The following is a 23,215-nucleotide window of genomic DNA, read 5'->3' as shown; positions in this document are numbered from 1 at the left end:
ACCTGGTTGCAGAAAATGTTTGATGCCCATGACCCAGCATAATTTCACTAAAGCCGTGGTGTCCAACACACTAGCTACTAGAGGCTATTTGTCCAGTTGAGTGTGGCTAGTTTGCTATAGCAGTAGCCTTCATAGTGACTGCTGCTTCAAAACTGGTGTAACACCACTGGGATGGGAGTGTGGGCTCTGGGGCTGAGGATGAGAGCTTTGAAGTGTAGGAAGGGGTTCTAGCTTTTGAGGGGGTCAGGGCTGGTGCAAAAGGGGCTTACCTTGAATAGCTCCTGGTCAGTGGTTCAGGCGGAGGGCTAACACAGGCTTCCTGCCTCTCCTGGCACTGCAGACCATGCTGTGCCCCATTAAAAGATGGCTCCCAGCTGAGGGGAGTGTGGAGCTAATACTCGGAGCAGTATACAGAGGCCTGTGTGCTTTCTTTCCCCTCCATGTAGGAGCTGGGCCTGCTGCGGTACAGTGCAGTCTGCAGTTAGGAGAGGTAAGGAGCCTGCCTTAGCATCACTGCTGGTCACTTGATCACTCTGTAGCAAAGAAACCCAGCGCTCAACATTCCACAACACAGTACTGGTCCCGACCTGTAGTTTGAAAACCACTGTGCTAAATATTGGCATACCCCTTCATGCTTTGGCTGCCATTCCAGAGGCCATGCTTCCATGCTGATGGTGGCTGTTAAACAAATTACATGTGTGACTGAACTCCTTTCAGGATAATTGTACCGTATATACCGGCGTACAAGACAACTTTTGATGTTAAAAAAATCCCCCAAAAATCTGGGGTCGTCTTATATGCCGGTTATACAGGTGGCAGGGCATTCCAGGCGCGCCTGGGCTGCCCCGCCGCCGGCTTCCCCCGAGGCTTGCAAAGCCGCGGAGGGGCTCCGGCCCCCCCCCCCCCCCCCCCGGGCTTCCCCCGAGGCTTTGCAAAGCCGCGGAGGGGCTCCGACGGAGGGGCTCCGGCGGCGGGGCAGCCCAGGCGTCCTCAGAGGCTTTGCTCCCGGTGTCCCTGGTCTGCTGGGGACCGTCTCCAGCAGACCAGGGACACCGGGAGCAAAGGAGGCGAAGGGGTGCTGGGGTATAAGACGAAACCCTATCTTTTAACTAAAACATTAGGGGGTCGTCTTATACGCCCAGTCGCCTTATACGCCGGAAAATACGGTATGTCTCCTGCTCTATTTTACCATCATTTTGCCATACATATTATAGTAGTCTTGGATGAGAACCCAGAGTATATTGGACATTTAAAGAATATTTTCACTTGCAGATTTGACAAAATGCAAAGAAGGTTCCAATGTGTGACTTCTAAAGACGCAGTAACTCCTTGCGTAATGTTGTAGTTGTATTCCCTGCTGCTGTACGCGAAATTATGTGAAGCAAATCCAATTTCCCCATAAAATTAATGTCAATAGGGAGAGTTAGGTTCTAGGGAAACTTTTTTTCAGGGATAAAAGACAATATAGACATATTCCATATACATTTTAAACAATTGAATACTGTACATAGGAATGATTATTGTGAAACATGATTGAGGTGATGGAGTAAGGAATGGAATATTTCCTACAAGAATGACTTCCTACTAAATGATTAACAAGCATTTTGCTGAGCCCTCAAGGATTATTAATTGTTAAGGTAGCCTCACATTCTAAAAGAGTGCAGGGGCTGAGGTAAGAAACACAAAAGATGCATGGCAGTGGCTGTATACGCTTCTATGAACATGAAGATGAATCAAAGCTATTTTACTCTCCTCCAGGGCTGTACAGTTGCCAACTTTCCAAAGTGCCCAGGAGGACTGTTTCTCAAACATATAGCGTGTGTGTGTGTGTGTGTGTGTGTGTGAGAGTGAGTGAGAGAGAGAGAGAGAGAGACATGTGCACACACACTTTGGCTACGTCTACACTGGCCCCTTTTCCGAAAGGGGCATGCTAATTTCACAGGTCGTAATAGGGAAATCCGCGAGGGATTTAAATATCCCCCGCGGCATTTAAATAAAAATGTCCGCCGCTTTTTTCCGGCTTTTAGAAAAGCCGGAAAAGAGCGTCTATACTGGCCCCGATCCTCCGGAAAAAAGCCCTTTTCCGGAGGATCTCTTATTCCTTACTTCAAAGTAGGAATAAGAGATCCTCCGGAAAAGGGCTTTTTTCCTGAGGATCGGGGCCAGTATAGACGCTCTTTTCCGGCTTTTCTAAAAGCCGGAAAAAAGCGGCGGACATTTTTATTTAAATGCCGCGGGGGATATTTAAATCCCCCGCGGATTTCCCTATTACGACCTGTGAAATTAGCATGCCCCTTTCGGAAAAGGGGCCAGTGTAGACGTAGCCCCCGAGTGTGAGAGAGACAGAGATGCACAGTGTGCCTGTGTGTTAGACAGAAATGTGTATTGTCCCTTTAAGTACACTGACCCCACTTCAAGCATATTGCCCTTTTAAGTACAGTAGAGTAGGAAGTTCACACTCAAGTATCTGTAGCTGTTTGTAATCTGCTTTGTGGGGATAGGGTACAGAGTAGAGGTTTGGGGAGAGGGAGGAGACATCCTGACATTAGCGCCCCCTCCTCCTTCCTTCCTTGCCCCCTCCACACAGCAAGCAGGAGACTGAGGTGTGTAGCTTGCTTTCAGGTGTCTTGAGGGGAAACTCTCAGATGCAGAAACTACAGAACCCATATCACCAAAACAGAAAATCAATCTTCTGTTGGTGGCATCTGACTCTGATGATGAAAATGAACATGTGTTGGTTCACACTGCTTTGGATTGTTCTTTAGCAGAGCCCATCTTCATCATGGACACTTATCCTTTGGAACGGTGGTTGAAGTAAGAATGGACATCTGAATCATTAGTATATCTAGCACATAAATATCTTGTGATGCTGGCTACAACAGTGCCACACAAATGCCTGTTTTCACTTTCTGGTGAAGTTATAAACAAGAAGTGGACAACACTATCCTCTTCAAATGTAAACAAACTTGTTTGAGCAATTGGCTGAACAGGAAGCAGGACTAAGAACTTCTAGACTCTTTTACATTGTTTTATTTTTGAATGCAGTCTTCTTTTTTAAAACAAAATTCTGGATTTGGAAGCTCACTGTTCATCATAATAAGATTGCACTCTTGCATTTGTGTGGTGCATTGAAAAATACTATTTCACTTTTTACAGTGCAGATATTTGTAATACAATAAAGGGAGCACTGTAGACTTTTTGTGTTTTAATTGAACTCACTATATTTGAAAATGTAGAAAACCTCCAAAGATATTTAAATAAATGGTATTCTGTGATTAACAGCACAATTAACTGCATGATTAATCACGATTAATTTCTTATTTTTTAAATTGCTTGACAGATCTAAAAATATCATTTCTCAACTTTTCCTTAAACAAAATGTGACAAAAATGAAAAATGTAGCTTCCTAAATTATAACTGAAACCTTGTTTTCTTCTAGGTGCACCTTTGGGCTATGGGAGATGCAAAAGAAACTAAAATGCAAATAACACCAAAGACTCCAGGACAGGCTACTGTATTAAATCCTTTTGAAAGTCCAAGTGATTACTATAGTCTACAGGAGCAAATTGTTTCCAGTCCTTCCATCTTTAAATCAACAAAATCTTCATCAGTAAGATTTAATATCTATTATAGTGTCATAAAAACTTCCAAATACTAATTTATCATTTCTTAAATGTGCAAGATCATTTGAACTAGAGTTTAATCAAAACTAAATAGCATAGTTAGTTACAACTTTCTTAATGTTAAAGGAAACCTACTGCTAAAGCTCAGGTGTCACTTAGTACCGTGATTTTTTTTTTAAATCTTAATGATAAGATTGTATTAATGTACATATTAAATGCAAGATATTATATGATGCTAAGCAAATTCTTGAGAATGGGAGAAATGAAGGCCACTTGCTAGATGTTGACTAGATGATTAACCGATAAGCTTATGCTTACCTGTTAATCTTGTTGACTACTCACATCATTCTCTCCCCCTCCCGCCTTGCTGCCTCTGATACAGAGGCAGCAGTGGGGGAGCCAGTTTTAAAACAAACAAACAAACCCCTGCAGCAACGAGAGCAGGGGAGGCTGCCGCAAAGCAGCTTCTGTCTGTTGGGAGTTTGAACTCCTGTGGACAGCAGCTGCTCTGCATCTCCTAGAGCAGCCTCTGTCCGTGGGGAGCTTGTACCCCCTCACCCTCCCTAGACAGGGGCAGCTGCCACCCTGCACTGCTGCCTCTGTATCAGAGACAGCATTGTGGGGTGGCAGGCAGCCAGTCTGCAAGGGGAGCTGGTTTTTAAACTGGCTCCTGTTGCAGACTGGCTCCTCCTGACACTCCATGCTGCAGCCTCTTTATCAGAGACAGTAGTATGGCAGGGGGCTCCTTGGAAGTGGGGCCAGGAGTGCACTGGATGCTGGCCCCACCCCTGGGGATCATCAAATAGTTGTGTAGCTGCAAAGATATCATAGAGTAACATGGCTATTCAGTTACCTGATAGCTAACATCTCTAGCCTAAACAGATGCTGTGGCTGCATTATTATTGAGCTCTTTTATTATGCAAAGGTCTTAAAGTCCTGTATAAATTATTTATATCTTATATGCAGTAGAATCTTGTTCATCTGACCCTCCATTATCTGGTTCTCCTTATTGACCAGACAACTTGGTCAGGTTCAAAATGCAGGTATCTCTATTGTGGCTGGTATACTGGTGCAATAGCGTTATATTTTCCCATTCTCTCGTTTATCTGGATTTTTGATTATTTGATGTGACCCTGGTCCCGATTGGATCAGATAAAGAGGATTATACTGTTGTTTGTATATAATGTACGTATTTATTTGTCCATAAATTCCAGGATGCTGGATTAAAATCAGCACTTGGTAGGAGCAGTATTAGTTTGACGTACAATGAAGAAAATTTGATTCCTCTGAAACAACAACAACAAAATTAGGTAGATGGAAAGTGATTTCCCATATTGGAATTTGACCAGGTTCTTGGGGTTGTTTCCCACAATTTTATGGATGTGGATGTATCATGAGCTTTTTTTAATACTAGGGAACTGGATCTCTGTTTTTCATGTATCTGAAAGTTCCATTCTGCTAGCAGATATGTATCTGTTAAACATCATACTGAAGTTCTGGAAGGGACGTGCCTTTGAATCCTTAATTGATTTCTGTAACAATTTGAGGTCTTCCATAACAATATTGTCTATGCTTTATTCTACTTTTAAAATCTGCTTCTAAGCAGAGGTGATGTAACTATAGATAGTTGAAGACTTGTGTGTTGGGGGCAACTCGATCTAGTGGACTGAGCATAGGACTAGAAAGTAGGCTGGGGTGGGCAATAATATTTGACCAGTGGCCACTTCAGAGATTTTTTTGAAGTGGCCCTGGGCTGCCCCGGAAGAGGTGGGGCCATGACACTTCACTACAATCCTGGTGATTGCTCTGTGAGTTGGGAAGTGAGTGAAGTCTTTTCTTCCTCCTTCCCCTGAGAACTGCCAGATGTTCAGAACAGCTGGTGGTTCCCTCTAGGCGCCCACGCCCTTGGCAGTCGGAGGAGACTTTCTGCACTCCCCAGGCCCTGATTAACCTGGGGGCAGGAGAGCATGAAGTCTCTCGCTCCCTGCCCTCCAGCACGTAGAGCTTAGAGTCAACTGCCAGGGTTGATTCTAAGTGCCGCACGCTCCCCTGTCCCTACACCCTGGTTGGCCTCCGGGAAGAGGAGCAGCAGGAGCTCTGTGGGCTGGGTCAACTTGCTTGGTGGGCTGAATATGGCCCGCGGAGGCCCTTTTGCTCGCCCCTCAGTTTTAATTCTGGCACTGACATTAACTCTGTGATCCTAGATAAGTGACATCACATACATTCTCCTCTTCAATTTCCCGATCATTGAAAGTGGGATAATACTTATCTGGGACAGGCAGGTTTTGTGAGGTTTTAATATTTGTAAAGCACTATATAAATCTTATAAATATTTCTGAAAGTTTGTATGTTTGTTTGTCCTGAAAGATCTCTGAAATGGTAAGAGCTAGAAACACCAATTTTTCCACGGATACTCCTCATTTCCTAACTTCAATCATTGGATTGTTTGTATCTCAAAATTGATTCCCCCAGAGCCCCATTTGGGCCCACTGATAATTAACTTTTAGCCGTGCCTGATCATAGGCATTTGCTGGACTCTTCTGTTAAGCATGTCACACAAATTGCAACTATGAGATCCTAGAGGATAAAGCATGTGGGCACGTGCAGTACCATCAAGGGAAAGCCCATGGGGGAGAGGCTGCAGTGGGGCAGAGAATCAGCAACCTCCCCTATACTAGGGCACCAGCAGGTTTCCAGGACAGACCCAAATGTGGCTGATGCTGGCTGGGGTCTAGCCTTGCTAATTGTGTCTGGGGGAAGCCTCCAGCTATCACAGCCTCTGAACATCTTCATGCAGCTGGGCTCCAACTAAACCCCTTCTGGGAATTAAAGTTGCCTCTCTTCCCCCGCCCCCCACCCAAACATGCCATCCCACCACTCTCCCTTCTTTGGGCTGCGTGCATTCTCCTGGCAGGGCTGTGTGCATTATTAGTAAGTGCCACAGGCATTATGCACTTTGCAGGATTCAGCTCACAGTACAAAGAGGAGGTGGGTAGGAGGACAAGGTTTTGAGCACTGTGCAGCCTGAGGAGGATCCGATACACTCAGAACAGCCTATTCTCATTAGAACAGGTACGTTCAGGTTCTGCATGTTCTGATCATCTAGGTATCACTCATTGCACTTGGTCTGAAGGTGTTTTGCTTTGTCTGATCAATACAACTGGTCCAGCTGCCACTAGGAAGTCCATTCAGGTGGCCCCATGGAGTGTGCACTGAAGGCACATGGAGAGTGGTTACTTGGGGAGCAGTGATTTGCTGCTGCAGAGCCCAGGAGACATCCCCTCCATTTCTCAGGGCTTCTGGCAAGGAGGTTGCAGGCATTGGTTTGCATAGAGTCTTTAAGGGAAGATGGGCCTTTCTGATTTGTGGGGACTGAGAAAAGAGACCCTATGGGATTTGTTGTTTTGTAAGCACATTGTAAGCACATAACTAGCTATGTTAATTTCTTAAAGTATTTCCAATAAAATATGCTATGTTAATGTACAGGCAGTCCCCGAGTTACACGGATCCGACTTATGTCGGAGCCGCAGTTATGAACGGGGCTTTTCTCGCCCCGGAGGACGGGAGCGGCGGGACGCCCAGATGAGCCGCGGTCCCGCCGCCCGCGTTCTCCGGGGCGAGAGAAGCTGCTCCCCGTCTCCTTGGTCTGCTAGTCAGACCAGGGAGACGGGGAGCAAAGCCTCGGAGGCCGCCCGCAGTGGGACAGCCGCGGCGCGCCTGGACTGTCCCGCTGAGGGCGTCCTCTGCGGCTTTGCTCCACGTCTCCCTGGTCTGCTGGCAGGGGGGCGGGGGCGGGGGGGCGCAGCTAGTGCCCCCTCCCCCCCAGCAGACCAGGCTTTTCTGCCCACGACGCCTGGGGTAGAGCAGCTGGGGCGCTGCTGGGTTGGTCCCGCAGTGCCGCTCCTTGGCGCTACTGGACCAACCCGGCAGCACTCCAGCTGCTCTGCCCCAGGCGTCCTGATTCAGCCGCTGCTGGTCAGTTTCAGCAGCGGCTGAATCAGGATGCCTGGGGCGGTGCTGCTGGGTTGCTCCAGTAGCGCCGAGGAGCGGCGCTACTGGAGCAACCCAGCAGCACCCCAGCTGCTCTGCCCCAGGCGTCCCCAAGTCAGCCGCTGCTGAAACTGACCAACGGCTGACTACAGTAAGCCCGAGGCAGAGTTGCTCTGCCCCCGGCTTCCTGGAATCAGCTGCTGATCAGTTTCAGCAGCAGCTGACTTGGGGACGCCTGGGGTTCTTAAGTTGAATCTGTATGTAAGTCAGAACTGGCATCCAGATTCAGCTGCTGTTGAAACTGATCAGTTTCAGCAGCGGCTGAATCTGGACGCCAGTTCCGACTTACATACAGATTCAACTTAAGAACAAACCTACAGTCCCTATCTTGTACGTAACCCGGGGACTGCCTGTAATTTACGTAGTTCAGTCCTCACACTTTTTACTGTATTTTCCCTGTGCGATGTCAGGTATTTCTGCTAGTACTAAATATTCTACACTTTGTTTCATGTTGCAGTTGAATGCAGTCTATTTTAATGTCCATTAAAAAAAATGATGATAGTCAATGGTTCTGATTGTTACTCATTTATGCAGTATTAAAATCTAAGTAGCTTATGCAGCTACACCAATAGCTTATGCAGATGACTGGTGTAATTACTGTTGTTTTAGCTCATGTATATAAAGGTATGGCTCCAATGATCTATTTAAATATTTGTGCTCAGTGTTTATGATTCTGTCTCTTTAGAATAGTGAGCATTGTTTACTTCACTGTGATGTTCATTTCTTTCCTTTCTCAGACTCCAGGTAAATTTAAGTGGTCTATTGATCAACTTGCTCTAATAAATCCTGTGGAAATTGACTCTGAAGATATTCGGCGTCAGGCAATGTATTTAAGTCATGCCAGGTAAGTTACTTTCTGTTTCATGCAGTAACTAATTGATATTTGAATATAGCAGAAAACCATTTTTACATGCATAGTTGTTTTATTCATTTTCATATAAATAGTAGATAATGAATAGTATCTTGTATTAAACTGCTGTCTGTATAAGACTTAGCCGTACTCTCTGCCTCTACTTTTATCTTGAATATTGTATTTGTTAGCTATTATACCTCAGTATACAGATATGAAAAGTAAGTGAAGCTGCTTTTTCATTCTTCTATGTTCAAATGTCCATAGATCTGTTACAATGGTATTTTAGCCAATTGGCCCCTTAGGGGTCAAACCAAATCTGTCAGTCACTAGCAGGAGGGAAACTGTTCTCAACATTCCCTTTTCCAATTCCACTCTCTCTCTTCCTCAAAATTCCTCCCAGTTTTTATTGCTTCCTGAGCATCTGGAGGCTCAGGTACACCACTGGGAGAACATTTCAAATTTTATTTCAGATTTTCATACAGTTTAGCTTAAATTCAATTCCTAGTTCTGGTCCAGTGCTGTGTTTGCCTTTTAAGCAACTTGTCCCCTCACTCCACTTTCTCATCAGAGGCTTTTGCAATGTCTGATGCTCTCTGAAGATTTCAGGGACCAAGTAAAGCCAGAAACAAAAGAGTAACCTTTCTTGTTTCACTCTAGGCTACATCAATATTACATACTACAAGTATTGGCATATGGTGTGCATATAGCTACACCCTTGGGTGGAAAGTGGGCTGCATCTCTACTGTGGCGTGGAGTTACACAGGTCAATAAAAGGCTCTCGCTGAGGGAGGCAGCAGAGAAGGACTTCAGCAGCTTGCTGCTTATAGAAGCCTTTTTCTGGCAAAGAGAGACTCCTCCAAAGCCTTTTTCCGCAGAGGGAAATACACCAGCACTGGAGAACTTGGTGCATCCTTTCTCTACTGCCACTCTCACCAGAGCCATTCCTCCTTAGAAGAGTTTTTTCCTATATTGTTGAAAATAGCAGTGTAGCAGGGGAGGCAACTCATGGGTAAATAGAGAGCACGTAGAGGATGCACTCAAATGCATACCCACTCCTTTCAGGTGTGTCTTTATTCTCAGGACTCGACAAATATACTTGCCCGTGGTGAGTAGATTTTACCAGCTGGCGAGTGCAGGGGCAGACTAGCCCAATGGGCCGTTGTGACGGGCTGGTGGAAGCCCGCACTACAGGTGGCACGGCCCCATCCGATCTGCTGGCCAGTGGAGGAGCAGAGCGCCGCTGGGAAGTGAAAAGTGCGGTGATTCTTGCCACTGGGCTGCCTGTGTGCAGCTCTGGCGCGAGGAGGTGGGGCGGGATGCCAGGACGCTGCCGTGACATGGCCCTGCTGATTTTTAAAGGGCTGTGGCAGCTCGGCTCTAGCCGCATGTTCCTGGGAGCTGGCTGCAGTGCAGCCAGGCCCCGTCCCACTGGCTCCAGTCCTGCCACAGCTCCAGCCCCCCCTTGTCTCTGCATCTCCCATTCCCCATGCCACCCCTGCTCCCCTGTACGCTGTACCCCCTGTTCCCCGTCTTCCCTGTGACTTTTTGGCTCTGCGCCGCCCTTGCACCCTGCTCCCCCCGATCTCTGCCCCCCCCCCCCATTCCCTGCACTGCCCCTAGACGCCGATCCCTCTGCCCTTCCCGTTCCCCTTGCTACCCCCGTAGTCTCCCACTGTTGCTTGCACCCCCCTGGCTCTGTGCTGTCCCTGCACCCTGCTCCCCCTGTGGGTCGGGAGTGAAGGGTGCTTGTCCATAGGGAGGGGCTGGTCAGGACAGGGAAAAGGCTGCTGTGACCAAACAGCGAGTGAAAGTGGAAGTTCACTTGAAGCATCTTTCCCTTTATAGAGAAAAACAAATGAAAATGGTATTTGCTATTTATAGAGCTAAAATGCGGGGACAAAAACGAAAACAAACAAACAAAAAACCATTGCAAAATGCAAACCTATGTGAAAGACAACAAAAAAGGGGAGGGAGCAAAAAATGTTTTGCTTGGGGCAGCAAAAAACCTAGAGCTGATCCTGGGGGAGGGGAAGAGGCTGGGTTGGGCTGTGGGGAGTAGAGAGGAGGAGGGGAGGGGAACAATATGGGGAAGGGGCTTGTGCTGAGGGGAGGGGAGGGAAGAAGAGGAAGTCAGGAGAAGAAGAAGAAAGGGGAAGGCACCAAGGGACAGGGGTGCAGCAGAGACAAATGCCAGGGGGCCAAGTGCAGACAATGAGGAAAAGGGCAGGAGGGGAGGTGTCAGTGGGAGGGGGGACAGGGTGATGCTGGAAGAGGAGAGGGTAAGGGCACTGGGGGCTAGAGGGGGAGGGGGAGGTACTGGGAGAAGGCTTGGGAGAAGGGGTGGGCATGAGAAAGGCGGGGATGGAGAAAGTCATCTGTGAGGGCACAGGGGCATGAGAGGAATGGGGACAGAGCATGGTGAGGGGGTGGGCATCAGGGAAAAAGAGGGCAAAGGGGGCAGGGGCAGTTAGGGAAGGGGGAGGCACCAGGAGGGTGCAGGTGCCAAGGGATTCTGGGGGTGAAGCAGAAGGTCAGACACCTGCAGGGGAAGGACCAGCACCAGAGGAGAGATACGAGGGAGGTGTTAGGAGAGGGGATGAGGAGGGATAGCTCACGTGATCAGAGTGGAGCTACTGGAGGAGTGGGAATGGGGGAGCGAAGGGCTGGTGGAGGAGGGCAGGTCTCAGGAAGGCTGAGGGCAGTAAGAAGGGCAGGAGTCAGGACAGCAGAGGGTGAGGTTGGGGGGCAGCAGGCACCAGGGGAGTTAATGGAATGAGGGGAAGAGACATGGCAGCAGAGAGAAAAGGTAGAGGTTTATAAGATATTTATTAATAGCTTATTAGTAATTACTGTTCTTATTCTTACTAGGAATTTATGCCATTAAAAAACACTTTTTGTAGGGGTGGGCGGTGAGTCCCTTTTTTGTCTGGCGAGTAGGGTTTTCCATAATTTGTCGACCCCCTAAAACTTGCCTATGCTGTGCCTCATCAGCTACACTGCAATTTGTACCTGTTCTAAGGGGACTATGCAGGTATATAATCTGTGTCAAAAGAAGCATGTGGCATAGACATACCCGTATAGCAGTCAGGAGCTTATTCTCGTCTTCATTTTATAAGGCTAATAGTAGTGATGTAAAAGGTTAATTGGGTAACCCATTGGTTGGCCAGCTGTTCCAGGTCGAAGCAGCCTTGATTGCATCTGACTGGATGCTGGTTGGGGTGTGGCAGCAGGTGCAAGGCCCCAACTGGGTTGGGGGTGAGGCCCCGGCTGAATCAAGCCTGGCCTGATCCCCCATCACTTCAGGCCCTATTACCTCTCAAACCACCCCTTCCACAGTTTAATTTGTCCCTCATTCCCCCAGGGCTGAGTAGGTCTGCTGTGAAAAGTGATGTTTGTATGTATGTTAATCAGACATGTAAAAATGCATTTAAAAATGTAACTGCTAAAAAGACATAGTGGTTACATATGCTGTGGGCTCTGCAGTATAAATAAGCTTTATACTGCAGAGTCTGCAGTGAAGTCCCCAGGGGTGGAGCCAGCAACTCCTGGTGACCCCCTCCCCACCCAGGGAGGAGGCTTGGTTGTGACAGCAAAACTGGCTCTGTGAGAGTGGAGCCTGCAAGGACAGTTGTTGGGGAGCGTTTGCTGCAAGTTCTATAGCTGGTTCACTGGAAGCAAGGCCAACAAGGGGTCTTGTCAGCCCCACTCCTGGGGAGGAGGCTTTGCCCCGGGGAGGCTTCACTACAGTTTCTGTAGCCAGCTTTCCAGGAGCTGGGCTGGCAGGCTGGGGAGGAAGGGGTGGCCAGGTCCCCAAAGACAGTGGTTGCTCTGGTGGGGCCCATGGGACTGGAGCAGCTCCCTGCCTGGAGCGGGAGGCGGGGAACTGCTCCAGCCCGTCAGTTAACTGGTACACACCACTTCCAGTTAACCTTTAACATCCCTAGTGTTGGTATCGCTTCTCATTGCCTTTTAGCTAGTTAGTAAGTGTGCTGCTGTGAAAAGTGATAGCGACTTAAAATACCATTTTTCACAGAAGTATAGTTACTAATTAGAAGTCTTTAAAAAAAACAACAACGGAAAAGTAAAAGAAACAACAAAATGCAATGATGTGCAGAGCATCTTATTTGTGTGTCAATTCTATTGAAGTCCAGTAAAGAATAGAGACAACTATGTTATTTTTATTATTGAGTACCCAAAAAAGCCCTACATAAATGACAATATTTAGACAGGTCTATATGCATATTTATTTGTTTTTCCTAAAAGTTAATTATATATTTTAGGAAAAATTGTCAGAGCAGCCACCAGCAAGAGTTGGTGGTCATACTGTCAGATTACCAAAAGAAAAATTGTCCTGAGAATTTATGGCCAATAGGCTTCTCTCTAAAGAAGAAGTAGTATTCACATTTTTTTCATGCTTAGAATCAGATATTCTTGCAAATCAATTCCCAGCTATCTCAGTGATACAGTTGGGAGCTATTAAAAACTGAGACTATTTCAGAATCATCAGATAAGTCTGGTTAGCAGGAGCCAGATTTTGGACTCTATAGAAAGAATTATAGTTTATATGGCAAGCAGAATCTATACAGAAAGTACATCAGAAGAAAATGCCTATAGTAAGTAGGTATGTAAAATCCCATTTAAAATGTTAATTGGTTAAACTAATTAAATACATTGTCAAGTATCAGAGGGGTAGCCGTGTTAGTCTGAATCTGCAAAAGCGGCGAGGAGTCCTGTGGCATCTTATAGACTAACTGACGAAGTAGGTCTTTACCCACGAAAGCTTATGCTCCTACACTTCAGTTAGTCTATAAGGTGCCACAGGACTCCTCCCCGCTTAAATACATCTGTCACTTATCGAAATACAATATGGTCCTTTCTAAATATATAAATTGTGGTATGAAGAAGTTATTCACATATAACTTCTACGTAAATATTTTCATGCCTCCTAATGACTGATATAATGAAACTTTATCAGTTGCAATGAGCCAAAAAGGAAACTACCACTTGTACAGCTTTGCACAAATGTTTGCATATTCGTGAGAAATATTATTTGATCAATGGGAAATACCATTTAATATAACCGTGTTAGAGGCTGTATAAAATCTTAATTTAGATATTTGATATGATTGAGTTGGGTGGGATAATATGGGTTGGCAAGTCACTTGAAAAGGGAACTTTTCATTGAGCAAGAAGAAGATAATATCAAATGAACCTATACAAGTCCCTTCATTTGTTTTCCGTTGTGGTTTTATTTTTTTGTGTTTAAAGAGTTTTCTTCCACATGTCCAATTTTGTATCCTACTTGATCCGAGAGTTTCTCTTTAAGTCTATTTTATAGTAATTTTAAAAGTTGGTTATAGAAGCATTCAAAATCAGACTCATTGCAGAGATTAGTTGGAAAGATGCTGTTTTATGAGAGAGACAAAATTTATTGAAATAGAGATATACAGAAGATTAGGAAATAAATCATTTACTGTGTAAAATGTTATTACAAAATTGCTGTTGTGGGATCTCCCTCTTTAAAGTGGCTAATTGTTTGAGTACAATGCACACTTACTAATTCTGAATACAAAGGAATTGCACACGACATATTAAGAATATAATAATACTGTACTATATTATACATGGAGTACATTGTGATTTATTTTAAAGGGCAGCTTATCATAATCTTTTATAAAAATGGTACTTTTTCTTTACTTGAACCATCAAATGTAAGGGCATTGATAATTTTTTTCATTTGTATTGTTTAGAATAGATAAAGAGATGGAAGACAAAAGACAAAAAGCCATTGAAGAGGTAATTAAAATTGCTATTGCTTTTATATATTGTGCATACTGGTAAATTAACAGTGAATTAAAAGTAATTTTTCAACATTGTTCAATAACTTTACAAAGCAACTTTATAAAAGATGGCACAGGTCTTCACCAACAGCATGTGGTGTTGTAATGGTTCGTATAAGATCATGCAATTTACTGCTTACCCATTTTAGTTTCAGAATAAGAATCCTTATTTGCAGCTTTTAGTTGCTTTCCTCCATCCTGCAATTTCAGACCAAAGAAACAGACTTGGGGACTTTGAGGTGATCTTCAATAACTTTGACCTGAAATATGGCTTCAGTCTTTCAGAGCACTTGACAAAAATATCACCAGTAAGCTCTCCAAAGATGTCCTGGATAAATGACTGTTTTGAAAATACCCAGGAGTTGGATCTCCATGTTTCTAAGTTCTGTTTGCAGTTATCATGGTGCCTGTCATTCTTTGCTTTTTCACTGAAGTGTTTGTCTTATTGGAGAGTTGGCTGGCTCTGTTACTTCTAATCTGAATAGCTTTTTTAAAAAGAAAAATTAAACAGCCATGTGTTCAGTAACTGTCGCTGGCTGAGGGGCAACTCCGTGCCACAAATGCCATGGGTCCAAAAATGTAACCTAAGGGAATTTCTACCAGACTCTCACCTTAGAGATATGGAGGAGAGTACTACAAATTAGTGGGGAGTTACATAGACTAGTACTTTTTCCACTGATGAACGAGTGCTGATTGTAGGAATAGTGGAATAGTTAGTGTAGATCAGTGATCACCAACCAGTTGGTCACAATCGACTGGTTGATGCTGGGGACTCTTCCAGTTGATCATGATCTCCAGTGATGCAGTAGCACTGCCAGTAAGGCAGGTTCTTGAATCCCTGCTTCCCCTAACTTCATGGTGCTCCTGTAAGCAGCCAGCATAGCACGGGGGGGTGGCGGGTAAGGAGTCTTAGTGTGTCGTTCCTGCCATGTGCCTCCCTCCCACAGGGGTGTGATTGTCCCTTCCAGGAGAGACCTGAGGCTGGAGCAGGCAGGAAGCCTTTCTTAGCCTTGCTGTGCTGCCTGGTGGGAGCCTGCATCTCAAACTGCCTCCTGTACTCCAAACCTCCTCCTGTATCTGAAGCCCCCACTGAGAGTCAGTTCCTCAAGCCTCCTCCTGCATCCAACTCCTGTCCTAGCCCTGATTCTTCTCCCAGAGCCAGCACCCCACAACTTCTGCTGCATCCCTACACTTTGCCCCAGACCAGAATCTCGTTCTGCACACAAAGTCCCTCCCTGGGGGGGAGTGTGGAAAGTTTCCTCTGCCCTGCCAGGCACTCCTGACAGGGCTGGAGGAGGCTTTGCGTGCTCTACTGCCCCCAGGCCAATCAGGACCTGGGGGAGGGGGGAACGCACAAGTTTACTCTGCTCTGTCCCCGCCCTGCGAGAGCGTGCAGCGCTTAAAAGCAGGATGGGAGAAGTTTTAACATTCTCCCCAGTTGGCCTGGGGTGGGGGGGGGGAGCATGCAAAGCCTCGCCTTGCCTAGAGTGTATGGTGTTTTTAAGCACCGTGCAGGGTGGAGACAGAGTGAGGAAAATTGATACACTCCCCCGCCCCCAGGCCCTGATTGGCCTGGGAGCGTGGGAAGTCTCCTCCCAGCCAGGGGCATTGGCACCTAAAGGAAAGGGGGGGCAGGTGGGCAAAGGCACTTCTCGTCCCCCAGATCAATCATAGTGTGGGAGTGGGGAACCTGGAGTGTCCCCATCCCCACTCCTTCTGGTGTGGCCTGAGGCCACTTCAGAAATATTTGAATTGGCCCCTGCCTTAGATATTACCCAAAAGAGCATGCTGTGCCACTCCTTTAGAATCTAAAGGTTATTAATGAAAGAAAGAAAAGGTTTAGAGTAAAATTGTTAAAAGAAGCAGAATTACATACACCGGCTATGAGGTTCCTGGCTCAGGCTTGTAGCAGTGATGGCATAAACTGCTCTCTTAAAAGTCTCTGGAATACATCTTTTTGTTAGGATGAGTCATCAGTCCTTCCAGGCCCAGCTGCTTCTGAAGTGATGAGCTGGAATGAATACAAAATGAAAGAAACTCTAGGGCCCTTTTCATAATCTTGCCTATGTGGAGGGATTTCCATCACTGTGTGAAAGTATCTCCCAAAAAGAGTTTTTCCACACAAGCAAGTCCTCTGTCCATGCTATTGTTAGGCAAGCAGCCATAGTATCCATGCTTGAGTGCAGGTTTACAGCAAAATCCCTCGGATGTGAAACGTGAATTGGCAATACTTAAGGCCCATTGTCAATCAACTAGTCTGATCACTTGACTAGACACCCTTCCACAGTAGGTGGGTGAGGCCTGTTGATATCTCTTAGAACAGTGGTCTCCAACCTTTTTACACCCAAGATCACTTTTTAAATGAGACCAAGCCCTGCCCCTTCCTTGAAGCCCCGCCCCTTCCTTGAAGCCCCACCCTCTCTAGTCTCCTCCTCTCCATCACTTGCTATCCTTATACTGCTGCTTATTTTATTTTTTTTATTCTTCTGTAGGAAGAGGTTTTTCCAACATTTGGCCTGTCTACACTGGACCAAATGTCAGGAAAAAAAAAACCCTTCTTTTGGAAGCCACCTTATTCCTTGTGGAAAGAGGAATATAGGGGTGACCAAAAGAGCCTGTTTGCTCTTCCACTAAAAAAGCAGAAGAACAATTGCAACCCTGGATGCAGAAGAGTTTTTCTGGGATATCTCCAGAATCCTGAAAAACTCCTGCAGTCTAGCTGGACCCTTGCTGTGTTGAGACAGGATGTGTAGGCTCTGGGGTGGGAATGAGGGATTTGGGTGTGGGAAGGGGTGAGAGGTGCAAGCTCTGGGAGGAAATCTGGATGCAGGAGGAGGTGGAGAAGGGGACACTGGCTCGGGGAGGGGGTTCCAGGCTAGGCAGTGTTGGGATACTAAGGAAGCCACAGGCTTGCGGATGTGAGGGTGAAGGAATTTGGGTTGGGGTATGTGAGGGGCTGAGGGCATGAGGTCCCAGTGTTTGATAGGCTCAGATCTAGGGTCTGGGGAAGGGGAAGTGCAGGAGTGGTTGTGGCCAGATGGGGGCTTGGCCCCAATTGGGGGTTTGTTGGCCAGGCTTCATTTTTAGATAGAATACTATGTTAAACACACAAAGTTTCTGCATTGTCTTTATTTGTGAGAATGGCAGGGAACCTGCCTTGAGTCAGGGGTCACTGACCCATAGAAAAGTCATTTGGGAGCAGGGGACACAGTACTTGGGAGGAGTACTAGTGGGTTCTGGAGCAGGGAACAGGGTGCCAGTGGGGGCAGGGGAGAGGGGGCAGGGTGCCAGGACAGGTTTCTGCAGCAGGGGACAGGGTGCTGGGGGGGACAAGTTTCTGCAGAGGGGAGCAGGGGGACAGGTTTCTGTAGTAGGAGACAGGGTGCCAGAAGGAACTGGTTTCTGCAGGGGGGGCAGGGTGCTGGGGGACAAGTTTCTGCAGGGGGGGCAGGTTTCTGCAGCAGGGCCAGGGGGGCCAAGGGAGAGGGAACAGGGGGCCAGGAGGGTGGGGGACAAGTTTGGGGCAGGGAGTTCCCTACACCAGCCATAGAGGGAAGCCTCCGACCTGCGCTCCCTCCAGACTGACCGCAGGGCAGCCGGGCTGGAGCGAAGAAAAGCGGCTGCCCGGCCAGCTAGCCATGGTGCTCAGCCAGGGTGCCACCAAGCTCCACGTGGGCAGGCACAGAGGGGAAGCCGCCCAATCAGCTGGAGCGCGGTTCAGCCTCCTCTGGGCTGAACGCCACAGCCAGCTGGACAGGCAGCTTCTCCTCTGTGCCAGCCCACATGGAGCTTGGTGCAACCAGGCTGAGCGCCATGGCCAGCTGGCCGGGCAGCTGCTTCTCTTCCCTCCAGCTCGCTGCCCTGCGCTCAGCCCATGGAGGCTGCACCTAGCTCCAGCTGTAAAAGCCTCAGTCAGCTGACTGGGGTGTTTCAGCCCTCCCGACCTCCCAGCTCCCACCATTACTCGCAGCTACTCACCTGTGTTGTTGCTCAGTGAGTAGCTGCTCCTCAAATGAGGAAATCTAATGTAAATGTACTGTTCAGAGAGGGCTCAAGAGCTACTCTTAGAGCCTCTGAGATCTACCGGTAGCTCACAATCTACTGGTTGGTGACCACGGTCTTAGAAGCAAATACTTGAAATGCCAATACGCATAACTTCAGATTTAAAAATCATACAGGCATATGAATGATATAAAAATCAGCAAAGCATCAGCTTTTGACAGACACCTCAGTTGGCCCCTTTTACACACAATTTGGGGCAAGCACACAGCATTCAGTGCAACAGTGTGCTTCATGTTCATATTAAAAATCCAGTAATGTCACAATTTGAGAGAAAGTAGCCCTCCCAATTATTGAGGCAGTAACAGACCCAACAAGAATAAGACTCCTGCAACAGCAGTCCTTTATATCCCAGAAAGTCGGTGGGAAATGCTATGTCCCTTCTATGGGTGCTCAGTTTTTATATTCACATCCAGAACACATTCTAATGGTTACACTAAGAAATGAGATGTCAAGAACTCAAAATGCACAACACCAAAAGAAAGTAAACTAAGATATCTAGATTTAGTTAGTAATAGGTTAATTTTATTAGCTAGCTTGCGATTTGGAATTGAAATTACCAGGTACTGCCAGATATGATTTCTTGAATTAAGAAAGGAATTGGATGTTTTCAGACAAGCTTCCTTCAGATATGATGGAAGAATTTTCTTTCTGGTGACTGAAGGTCCATCTGAAAGCTGAACTTGATTCACTAGATGTGGCTTAAGATTCATGGCCATAGCAGTCAGGTTGAACCTCTCTAGATTGGGGCACTCTGGTCCAGCATTACCTTAGTTAGCTGGATGCCCACTTACCATGGGTGTGACCAAATTTCCTGCAGTCCCATAAAGCCAGTTGTCCTGGCTTCAGTGTTCTGTGCTGTTATTTAGCTCTAATTTACCCTTAAATGTCTAAGAACCCAGTAAGCAATGGAAGTGATTGGTAAGGCTGCTATACAATAGTGAGCTCCCATGGTTCAGCAAAGTCTCTGGTTCTGTACCAGTCAAGTCATGAGTGCTGAACTAGAGAGGTTCAATCTTTAGTTACTCTGCATGGATATATGTACAAACCATTCCATTTGTTTTCATTGGAGACCTTCAGAATTACCTAACAAGAGGTAACACTTCTGTAAAGAGCCTTTTCTTTATGTTTATTGCTGAACATTTGTCTCAGTCTTCATCTGGCCTGAGTTAGCTGAGGAACATAAAATTGTTTTCAGGGATCCAGAACTTTCTCTCTCCTATCATCAACTGTTTCAGTTCATTCAGGTACATTCAGTTCATTGAGCGCACAGAGCCTGGGGTCAGATGGAGAAATGCCACGCGGAGCCCGGCTGACCCGGGCTCCACGTGGCATTTCAAAGCAGCAGCGCAGCATGGAGCTCAGGGACAGCGGGGGACTCTGAGTCCTCCACTGACCCCAGGCTCCATGTGGGTGCTTCTGCTTTGAAATGCACAATAGCCCCCGCTGGGGACTATTATACATTTCAAAGCTGGCACCTGTGTGTAGCCTGGAGCCAGTGGAGTACATTTCAAAGGAGGAATGCAGAATACATTTCAAAGGAGGAATGCGGAAGTGCCTATTCACTAGTTAAATAGTCGATGGAAATTCCATCGACTACTTGACTAATAGAATATTCGATATTTAACATTGGTAATCTGTACACAGTATTGAAGCTGTGGGCATCCCATGATTTTAGATAGAGGCAAGAAGATATTCTCTGTCTTATTTTCTATCCCTTTTTAAATGATTCCTAACATTCTGTTTGCTTTTTTTATGGCTGCTGCACATTAAGTGGATGTTTTCAGAGAACTATTCACAATGACTCCAAGATCTCTGTATTGAGTAGTTGTAGCTAAATTAGTCCCCATCATATCATATGTATAGTTGGGATTACCGTAAATTAGCAAATATAACCCGTGTCCATATATAACAAGCACTCATGTATTACTTGTGTGTTTCTATCGTGTGTAAAAATATATATATATATATATATATATATATATATATATATATATATATATATATATATATATATATATTCGATTACCCGCGGACGTACGTAACTCGCAGAGACTTCTGTTGCCTTCATAAAAGGCTGATTTTTATGTTGGTCTTGTCATCTTTTAATATGAGTAAAAATCAACTTACACAGGATGTGGACATGTATACTGCGGGGGGCAAGGCATGGTTGGTAAAAACATGGATAACCCGCGGATTATATTTGCTAATTCATGGTATTTTTTCCAGTGTGCATTACTTTACATTTATCAAAATTAAAATTCATTTGTCGTTTTGTTGTCCAGTCCCTTAATTTGGTGAGATCTTTTTTTGAAGCTCTTCACAGTCTGCTTTGGTCCTAACTATCTCTTGAGCAGTTTAGTGTCATCTTCAAGTTGTGTATGTATATGGGCAGTTATTCAGAGGGAAAATAAAAGGTACTTATCTGTGCTGAATCTGGAATTATTTGAGATGTCATCCACCTGGTTCACAACCTATCATCCTTGCCTTCTTCTTTGGAGTCTTATATCTATCAAGTTCCATGGTTGTAAAGGAAAAAAATCACTGTTGTAGTGTTTTGCTCTTTGTCCTTGGCTTGGGCAGTGGGGACACTTGTGGTACATGTCACAGTGAATATTGCTGGCCAAGAGACTCCCATCTTGAGTACATATGCACTGTAAATGGAATATATGGGCAGCACATCTTGAAGATCAGTTACTTCAGTGTTTCTTTTGGATTTGTTTTGTGTCTGTCTTAGATTGGGTGGGGTGGGGAATTTCTCCTTTGTTTATCCAGGATATGACAGTTTTTATGACAGCTTTTTTATATTTGAATATTTTCAAAATCTAAACCTTACAGTGATGATTTGAGGACCAAGTGCTGTTCATTTTTAGCAGAAATGTACCATAAATATGCTTATTTCTATGAACCTTTGTGTTTTCCAAGGTGTCAAAAGTCAAAATAGTCACCATCTATTCATCTTCAACTTTGTCTTTATGCTTCTATTAAGCACATGAATTGTTGATCCAAAACTCTGGTTTACTGAATTTGTGAAGAGACTAAAACTCCGTTATAGACGAATGACGCTACTGAATTATCCATTCATATTTTATTAATATAAAACTCATAATTTTAACATAAATTAAACTAGTTTTCATTCTGTTGCTCTTTATTGCCTCCGAACTAGGGATGTGAAAGGCTAACTGGTTAACTGGTAGGGCTGGAGCAGCTCCCCACCTGCTGTGGATAGGGGACTGGTCAGTCTTATGGAGGGAATCACTGTGGACAGGGGCTGTTTCAGTTGTCTGGAGCAGGCCTGGGGACATCACAGGCAGTGCTGAAGTGCCCCACCGTGCCCGAGGTGCTCATCCTTCAATCTGTTAACCAGTTAAACGTCGCGTTTAACCAATACAATGGGATTTTACATCCTACTCAGAACTTGGCTATGGCTTTCTGCAGAGTATGTGGAACCTCTTAAACTCTAGTCACTCTTAACTTCTGCTGGAGCAATGAGACCTGTTTTAGCCCCCAGCATTGAGTGTGTCATACAGCTCTGAGAAGAAAGGTTAAATTTTGTCAACGTTGACATGGTATGTGGCTGTGCACTAGTGGAATTAGAAGAAGATGGGACTCTTCAAAATAATCTTTCTGTACTAGTTGATGGTTTCTCAAAAAATCTTTCCACTATGCTATTTTAAATTTGAATTGTGTTTTGGGCTGCATTTAGAAAGCTATCAACGGACACACACACACACACACACACGACAAATAATACAATCTACTCGCCCGTGGCGAGTAGATTGTAACCCGGAAGAGTCGGGTTCGGGCGATCTGTGCATGCGCAGAACGATCTGTGCATGCGCAGATCGCCAGACAGTGCGGCTTTGCGAGCAGGGCTCGCTGTCGTATGGCGAGCCCCATATATAAAAAATTAAGCAGATAATCTTAATGTTTGAAGTATCCAATTGTTATGTTTTTCTCTAGTTTTTCACTAAAAGTCTCATCGTTCCTTCTCCTTGGACTAATCAGGAAGGGGGAAAGCAAGTTTCCCAGTTTCATTCCACTAAATGTAAGTTGTGTGGGTCTCTCAAAATCTCTTTTAGTATAAATTTAGAAATCAGCTATTTTCATGATTAATATGTATATTCTTAACTTTTTAAAATGTTATAAACAGCATAACTAGGCAATCAAACTCGCTTAAGTGGGGCCAGAATTTTGCCTGATACCTTAGGCTTTATGATTTTTACTGTTCCTGTGCACTTGATCCTAAATCTGATCTGGTAATACTTTGTCTCAGTTATATTGTTGTTACTTAAATTTGACTGTAATAATTACTTTTTTGCGTCTTTTTCTCTTTCCCAAAATAAGCATAACTATATTGACTAGTAATATCGAATAGATAGTTAATCGAGCCCATCACATTTTCTGGAATTGAGCATTTTAATAAAGATCAAAATCTTTTCGTTTAGATTTACTAAGAAATACTGTAGTTTTTTGCTCCCTAAATATCATAAGTGATCTTTCGACAGTCTCATAACTTTTCTACTTGTGCCACCCTCACCCCCCAAAAAAAAGTTCACAAAAATTTGGCAAATTTTTTTAGATTTCAGTTGAATTTCTTTTTTTGATGGAAAACTTGTTACAATGTGAACTGGTTAGAAAAACTAGATGTAACTTTTCTCTGGCCTCTCTGACACTTTTCTCTCATTTAAAAAAAAAAATCCCAAAATTAGTGGCAAAAATTATGTACTCATTTTATACTCTGGTATTTTATAATCTTTTTGTTTTATGTAAACTAAATACAGGCAGTC

General features: G+C 45.2%; 1 protein-coding gene across 1 annotated transcript in view; it reads left to right on the top strand.

The window, feature by feature from the left end:
- Positions 1 to 3,439: 3,439 nt before the first annotated feature.
- The window catches only part of BORA (BORA aurora kinase A activator), a 37,417-nt gene continuing 17,641 nt past the window's right edge, over positions 3,440 to 23,215 (top strand). Inside the window, exons 1-4 of the mRNA XM_089777058.1 lie at positions 3,440 to 3,610; positions 8,411 to 8,517; positions 14,277 to 14,322; positions 22,389 to 22,473. Coding sequence (XP_089633184.1) covers positions 3,455 to 3,610; positions 8,411 to 8,517; positions 14,277 to 14,322; positions 22,389 to 22,473 — 394 coding nt within the window. The 5' untranslated portion in view covers positions 3,440 to 3,454. The remainder of the gene's footprint in view (positions 3,611 to 8,410; positions 8,518 to 14,276; positions 14,323 to 22,388; positions 22,474 to 23,215) is intronic.

The sequence above is a fragment of the Pelodiscus sinensis genome, chromosome 1 (assembly GCF_052426305.1).
Source record: "Pelodiscus sinensis isolate ZL-2025 chromosome 1, ASM5242630v1, whole genome shotgun sequence".
Lineage (NCBI taxonomy): Eukaryota > Metazoa > Chordata > Testudines > Trionychidae > Pelodiscus > Pelodiscus sinensis.
This window is presented reverse-complemented; position numbering and strand designations above follow the sequence as displayed.